Source organism: Vigna umbellata, chromosome 2 (genome assembly GCF_029865625.1).
Source record: "Vigna umbellata cultivar VRB3 chromosome 2, Vumbellata_1.0, whole genome shotgun sequence".
Classification (NCBI taxonomy): Eukaryota; Viridiplantae; Streptophyta; class Magnoliopsida; order Fabales; family Fabaceae; genus Vigna; species Vigna umbellata.
Genome location: NC_142166.1, coordinates 1,652,546 through 1,660,473, shown reverse-complemented (window position 1 = coordinate 1,660,473; position 7,928 = coordinate 1,652,546). Strand labels below are relative to the sequence as shown.

Here is a 7,928-nt window from a genome sequence, read left to right as displayed (position 1 = left end):
AACATAATTTAGCAGTGTGACTGAACTTATCACAATTGTAGCACTTCCTTGATCTGCAGTCGTTTGCATAATGGTTGTGCTTGCCACACTTAAAACACTACAGACATAGTTTGACTCGAATGAAACTCAGATTACTCAAAGCATAGGTCCAAGAGGTCGAGGACGATATGGACGTGACCGAGATAATTTTGAAAATGATAGTGAAGAGCAAATCGGTCAACAGAATTGGCATGACCGATCTCCTCGACCTTTCCCTTTTCCTCGGTCATGCCAATTTTGCTGACCAGTTTGTTCTTCATTATCATCCTAAAAATTACTTCGACCACGTCTACCTCGGCCTCCTCAACCTCGGCTCTAAGTAATCCAAGTTTCATTCAAGTCAAACTTTGCTTGTCGTCAAGTTCCTTATCTTTCTTTTTCTTTCCCAGTTCATGGGCCTTTAATTACCTAGCTAACTCCTCACAATAAGAATTGACATATCATTTCATCTTTTCAATTCTGACCACAATACTTTCAAAATCATTCGTTAGATTTCTTAAGATCTTTTTCGCAACCCGGTTAGGAGACACCTCTTCTCCGTTCATGGCTGGCAATCTTCCGCACTACTCAAACTATAAACTCCGCAACTCCCATTTTCATCCATCTCCATATGTTCAAACTCTCTTACGAGATCTTGTACTCAGACTTACCTCATGCAGATGTCTCCTTTGTCATCTCTAAAAAAACTCAAGCACTCACTTTTTTCCCTCATGGTGTTGGACTCTCTTCTTTCTTTTTTTTTTCTTCCGTACAAACTCTGAAAAGTAAAAAAAAAAACGACTCGCAAAAATAATTAGACTCTTCAATTCACTCTGGTTATTTTTATTGAACCTTGACAACCTTTAAATAAATACAAATAGGCGAAGTACAAATAATAAAAACTAAAAACAAAATATAACTTACTTAAAATAAAAACAAATATTTAATCTATCTCTATTTTATATTAATAAAATAAAATAATATTCCACCTAAATAAATAAAAAATCAAAATTACCTATTCTTATTTTATCTTTAACATAATTAAACTAAATACTATTAAAACCAAAACTAATAAAATAAAATTTAATCAAAATTATTAATAAATTCTTAAAATTTAAGTTTATTTCAACTTTTTTAATCTATAAGATATTGCATGTTTTTGTTACTGAAAAATTTTCGGGTTGTCGCGTAGTAAAAAAAGCTTTGAGTTCTTAAAAAGAAAAACATAATATATGAATACAATAGTGAATAACTGAATCGAATTATATCTGTTATGGCAATATCTTGTATTTAAGGTTTATTAGATAAATGAATAAAAAATATATAACATAAATAAATGCTGTTACCAGAATTATGGTAATTAGTTATAATATTATATATAAATATTTTGAATTGTTAATATCTCACATAGTAACGTTGTTAATTATTTAAATTTCAACTAGTGAAAGAAATACAAAGATTGCATTAACAATTGTTTTTATATTATTGAAAACTAAATTAATTTAAAAATGCCATTAATATTTATATTGAAATTATAAAATATTTTTTAAAAAGAGAATCTACAAAATATTTTTATTAATTTTGTTAATGTCATAATAAAAGTATTTTTAGTTTGTGATCAAAATAAAATATTAAAAGATAATTTTAATTTTATACAGTATTATTTTTAGAGGTTGCCTGTGCATATTTTTTTAATTTGTTATTGAAGTATAAATCCAACTGCGAAACAGAAGAAAATTAAATATTAGATTGCAACAAAGAGGAGGTGCAGGTAGTAAGAGTAGGGTGCAGAAGTCATTGTCTTCCCCGTTTACTGGTCACAAACCGTCGTCGTTTTCATTCTATGCCTAATTTCCTTTCATTTCAGCCACCATACCACAGTCCTTTTAATTTCGTCGCAAAATCTGAACCTTTTAACTGTCTCCTTCGCCATTGCTCCTAAATTACTTGACTAAGGTACTCTTCCCACAATCAATTTATGCATTTTCAACTTCAACGTTTTTTTTTCACGTAAAATTGATAACAATTTTTTTTTCTTGGGGACTAATTGATTTCATTTACTTGTAAAAAGGGTAAAGCAAGGAGCCAGAGTCCCAGAATCCATGGAAACGCAGTATGAAAAACTCGAGAGAGAAGACTCTATTACCGACAGTTCCTCAGAAGATGTGGGTAACTTGACAAAGTTTCATAAAGTTATATTTTTTGTTTTTTTGGATTTCTTCAAAACTAGGTTTATAGTGAGTGAGAAGTGTGATTGATTTTGATGACTACAGGAGGAGCAGGAGATAGAGAAGGAGTTAGCAGATGTAACGTTTGAGGAATTGCAGAAAGCACGCTCGAACGGGGCACATGCTTTTATTCAGAAACCCAAAGAAGACAAAAAGTTAAAAAGGGCTAACAAGAATAGGTATTGCATTTTAACAGTTTATTAGAGTTTTTTTTTAATTCTGATTCTTTTGTCCATGAAACCTCATGCAAAGAAATCTGTAATGTTTTACTAGGCCGATGGAGGCCAGTAGCAAGAAGCCAGTTTCTGCTTTTAGAGAAGTCATCCAAGCTCCAAAGAAGGTAGATTTATTTGTTCCTTGTAAAGAGTGTAACTTTCTTTTAGTTTTTGCTTTAAATTTATGTTACTTTCTGTCACTGAGTTCGTGAGGTTTAACTCCTTAAACTCTAATGAGGCCCTGTAGAAGCTTGCGTAGCATTTTTACATTTTAGACCTACTAGGCTTCTACCCTATAGGGCCATTTGCAAGCTTGTGTAGAGTAGGAAGATCAATTGCAGTCTATATCTTGTTTGCTTTACACATGGGCACACATTCTCACATATTATGAAGACTCTGAGTGTCATGTATGTAGACTTTGGATGTGAGATGGGTTAAGTGAATTATTGCAATACCTCTCGCTATGTAAGTGTTTATTAGAAGTTTTAAAATGTTTGTGCTGTTGCTATGATGTTGAGTTGTGGAAGTTATGTTAAATTTGAAAACTGATATGATTAATGATTTTTTCATCATTTTACGTGTCGTTTATTATTCTGAGTTTCTACACGGTTAATAATGTCAGGTTGTACGTGATCCAAGATTTGAATCTCTTTGTGGTACACTTGACCCTGAAGGGTATGTTCACCTCTTGACATGTGCTCTTTATTCTTCTTTTCCTTTTTAATGTTGTTATCATGTACACTTGTTTAGTTGCAATGCAGTTATCATTATAAACTTCAAGAAATTTTGTGCTACTTTTAAGTTGTGTTAGTTCTGGTTGCCTTTGCTGTTTTAGAGCATGTCTAGTGCCACTACTTAATATCTTAAGAAGACGCTAGTTCCGTTCTTATAGAGGAGTCAACTTAGTGAGAGCGGTTAAAGCAGTGAAGAGAAACATGTAAATTTCAAATGAACGACTTTCTTAATGTGAGGAAATTTTAAACAGTCAAGTTTGACATAGTTCCTGTTGTAGATAATAACCTTTTCACTGTCATAAATAATTATCTTTCTAGATATAAAAAGCTTCTGATATCCTTACTTAAAACATATTATGCGTCTACTATGTTGAAGGATCCTTATGTTGATCTGTATCTTAGTGCATAACCAAGTAGTTTCATTTTAAACAATGCTTTCAACTAAATCTGGGAACTTCTCTTGTAATATGTGCTTGGACTTGCAGGTTTAAGAAGAGGTATAATTTCTTATATGAAAACGATCTTCCTGCTGAAAGACAGGTAGTCTTCCAGATTATACGTGTAGAATTTTTTGTAGGGCTTACTCTATGAACTCTGATTACATCATCTTGTTGTACCAGGCTCTGAAGAAGGAACTGAAAAAATATAAAGATCTGAAGCGCATAAGTGAAATAGAAGAACGTATATCATGGGTTGTACGTACTTCACTATTACTAGTTTGTCTTCTACCTCCAAAAGTATGATATTTATTGATTTCCTCATCATATATTTATGTTTTTTCAGGATAAACAAATGAAGTCGGATTCAACGAAGAATATTGATACAGCAATATTGACGAATCATAAAAAGAAAGAGAGAGAAGCAGCAAAGCAGGGGAAACGTCCTTTTTATCTAAAGAAATGTGATCCTTCCTGCCTTGCTCTCATTTCTATTCACAAACAGATCAATACATGTTAAATGAATTTAATGAAGCATCACTATGTATGCTCACATCCTTTTCCATTCCTTGCAGCTGAAATACGGAAACAACGGCTGATTGAGAAATATAATCAGCTCAAGGTATACATCTTAGAACATCTTTTTGTGTTTACCCCTGCCCCCACCCAATTATACCACTTGTTTACTGTCTCTCTTTTCTGCTAAATCTATCTGTTCATCATTTTTAGTCATCTGGCAAACTTGAAGCATTTGTTGAGAAAAGGAGGAGAAGGAATGCTGCTAAGGACCACAGATACATGCCGTATCGTAGATCTGGTGATGCCGAATAAATTTTGTAGCTTCTTAAGCTATAATTATATACTAGAATATAGCACCAAAAAGAAAAGTAATATATGTTTTCTGGCTGCCAGCTTTGGGGATTGAATATTGACGTTTGTTGATGGCATCATGGCATTTAATTTGTGACTCTTGAAGATTTACTAATCATCGGGGAATGAATTGGTGGCACTTGGCTACTAGGAAGTCTTTTGAGTCTGTGTTATGTACTTGTAGGAGGGATGTATTTTCCATTATCATTAGGTTACTTGTTTTAGGAACCGTTTGGTTAAGATTTTCTCAGAAAGAAAATCTGAATATGAAAAAAAAGGCTTTCTTATTACTCTTAGACGCTACCTTGTTGAGTAGCTTATGAAAGATATTTCACGAAACATGAACGCAACCAAATATGAGAAAAGAGGTGTGTTCTTAACATATCTCTATTCATCATTGATGACTTGATTAACCAACTACTTTGCAGACTCAATTTGAATATTCTCATAAACAATTTAATGGCCTTTTCATGGTTTGTCACCCGGGTGAACAAAAGTATGACATTGCTTCTTTGTTGATTTGCATCTTTGGAGAAATTCATGTTTTACTCCTAGGTGTATTTCGCCAGAACTGGAAATGCAAATTAACCTGAAAAAAAATGGTAGAAAAGTATGTTTGAAGTTGATGGCCGGTATGTTGCACTTTAACCTGTATGAGGAACTTTAAGCATTAAACTCCAGCTGCAAGTGCTCGTCAACATAAGCATATGCTGTAATTGGATCTCCCATAGGATTCCCAAAGTAAATATTGTGTTAATCCACCATATGGAACAAAGCAAATATTATACTAACCAATTCATTTTGATGGTGACAGTGGTAGTGTGGTTCAATGGTGAAATATGTTTGGGTCTTTTTTCTTTTTGTGAAGCAAAAGCCTAATCCACATTCTTACACGGAATAATGATTTGTTTTTCTTTTCTCCAGAACGAATTCACTTTATATCAAGATTTAAACAAGAAAACCAATACAAGTTCTCTAATATCATTAAAATAGGTAAACGAACGTCCAAAATATTAAAATTTTGAATAAATCACAAGCCAAATTCTGATTCTATTACTAAAATGTAGTCATTGACTTTGATTTTTTTTAACTAAAGTTAATAAATTAAGTGTCAATTTCAGCTTTATTCTTTTTATGATATTTTGAATTTAAATGTATATATATATATATATATATATATATATATATATAACACAACCTATTTGACAATCAATTATATATTTGAGAAAACAAAACCATAGGAAATTACCATGACAATCAATTATATATTTGAGAAAACAAAACCATAGAAAATTACCATATACTTTATTGATACCTGTTCCAAACCGTAGTTTTTTTGGCCATTTGAATGAAAATGTCAAGCTTGGTATCATGACACTTGTAAAATTTATTGATTTTTTAAAAGACATGACCGTGCTGATTGGGATGTCGAGCTTATGTCGATGCTTAGGATGGACGAGTTAATTGTAATGGAGGGATGAATGACCTAGATGGTAGGGATGAATGTGATGATCGGACTGACAAAGATGGCTGTGCTGATGGGATGATTGAGATGGACTGACTGATCGATTTGGGCAGGCAAGCCAGGATGGATAGGATGACCCAGTTGGCTGTGATGGTTAGGTTGAAGACATGGTCAGGATGGACAAACTAATGATATAGCTGGGCTAAATGGATGGAGGGCTTGATTGGGATGGATTGGGCTGACTCGATGACTAGAACGTACGAGATGGACCGACTGAAGGGATGATTGGGTTGGTCGGGATGGATCGATTGACAAGATGGCCAAGATGAACCTACTGGCCGGGATTGCTCGGCTAATACGGATGGCCAAGATGGGTACCCTGGCTAGGATGGACATGTTGACGGGCTAAACGGATGACATGGATGGACCTGTTGGACGATCTAGCCAGGTTGGCCAAAATGGACGGGATGGCCGGAATGGCTGTGATGGACGAAGGGATGGACGGGCTGATGAGATGGTCAGGATGTTAGATTTGACAGGACATGCCTTGATGTTGGACTAATAGGGATAGGCAGAATAAAAAGAATGGAACAAATGGACCAGGCTAACTGGATGCCCGTGTAAGACAGGCTGCCGGGATGGACTTGCTGGTTGATCTGGTTGAGTAAGCTAGGATTGACGGGATGGTTGAACTGACTATATTGGGTGTGCTGACGAGATGGTTGGACTAACTCTGTTGAGTGTGCTAACGGGAGGTCGAGGATGACTAAATAGACGTTCTAACAAGGTGGTTGGACTGGTTAGGATGGACAAACTGACGAAATGATCGAGATGGACCAATTGACCTGGTTGGATAAGATGAACCAGATTGATTGGATGGCTAGGATGAATTGGTTAACGGAATGCCTGACATGGACGAGCTGGACTATTTGCTTGAGCTGGTCAAGATGGACTGGATGAGCAGACTGATGGGATTGACGGGCTGGAAAAGTTGGCAGGTTGGTGTGATGGCCATGTTGATGTGCTGACGAAATGATCGGAATGAATATATTATTCGATTTGGCTGGATCGACTGGGATGTAATGGATGGTCGAGTTGGTTGCATTAGACGTGTTGAAAGGTTAGCCCTGATGGATGGGCTGGTTAATCTGACATGATGGTCGTACTAGCCAAACGTACCAGACTAAAATAAATTCGATGGCTCTAGACTCAATAGATGGGTTGGTATGTTAGACTTAATCCTTTCTACCATCTCTACTTAAATAAAAAAGCCTATGCATAAGCATAGGTCAAGAGACTAGTTTAAAAATAAAAACTGAAACTGTCAATTATTTAACGATGTGATAACGACTTCTTCCGTAATTTTCTTAAACTTATATAGTATTTTTAAAAGTTATCTATTTTAATTATTAATGACAAGTACTCAGATTTATTGAAAACTATAAGACTATTAAGACAAGTTCTTGGATGTTCAAAAAAAGCCAGATAGCTTTGTCAACAATAAAACAAACACAATAATCCAAACTATTACACTAGCCTTGGTCTTTCGAGAAGACCAGACTCCCCCTAGCCTTCCTTTTACAAAAACTTCCTAAAAAAACTCCCAAAACAACCCACATATAGACTACAACCCCATAACAGGCAATTATAATTGCATGTTATTCTTATTTCTCCAAACCTACACTTTCCCACTGAACCTATCAATTACCTAATGTATCAATACTTCAATTTAGGTAACCTATCCGTATTCGATACTTTAGGATACTTTATCCATATTTATTTATAAAATATCTAATCTATAAAAGAGTAGTATGACAATAATTTTTTATTTTATATTTTATCAAAGTTTAATATATATGATTTTAATTTGAATTTACACCATAACAATGATATATTTATATGTTTTTAAGAATTTTTGTATATTTTTCAATGTACATCGTATCTTATTATTTTCAAAATAA

At 34.2% G+C, this 7,928-nt stretch overlaps 1 protein-coding gene across 2 annotated transcripts; it reads left to right on the top strand.

Annotated features, from left to right (window-relative positions):
• Nucleotides 1-1,830: 1,830 nt before the first annotated feature.
• On the top strand, nt 1,831-4,827 carry LOC148203153 (uncharacterized). Of its 2 annotated transcripts, XM_088106264.1 has the most exons (11): nt 1,831-1,974; nt 2,090-2,183; nt 2,292-2,425; nt 2,520-2,586; nt 3,084-3,136; nt 3,681-3,735; nt 3,816-3,890; nt 3,979-4,096; nt 4,208-4,254; nt 4,362-4,449; nt 4,545-4,827. In XM_088106264.1, exons 2-11 carry the CDS (start codon nt 2,121-2,123, stop codon nt 4,562-4,564), a joined length of 720 nt encoding a protein of 239 aa, XP_087962390.1. In that variant the 5' UTR covers nt 1,831-1,974; nt 2,090-2,120; the 3' UTR covers nt 4,565-4,827. The 2 variants fall into 2 exon arrangements, with proteins under 2 accessions (XP_087962390.1, XP_087962391.1); XM_088106265.1 differs by having other exon boundaries at nt 4,362-4,827.
• The last annotated feature ends 3,101 nt before the right edge of the window (nt 4,828-7,928 follow it).

Coding starts and splice junctions, on each gene's coding strand:
- LOC148203153 (XM_088106264.1), top strand. CDS start 2,121: ATGGAAACGCAGTATGAAAAACTCGAGAGAGAAGACTCTATTACCGAC. Junction 3,736..3,815: donor ATCTTCCTGCTGAAAGACAG/GTAGTCTTCCAG, acceptor TTGTTGTACCAG/GCTCTGAAGAAGGAACTGAA. Junction 4,450..4,544: donor CATGCCGTATCGTAGATCTG/GTGATGCCGAAT, acceptor TCTGGCTGCCAG/CTTTGGGGATTGAATATTGA.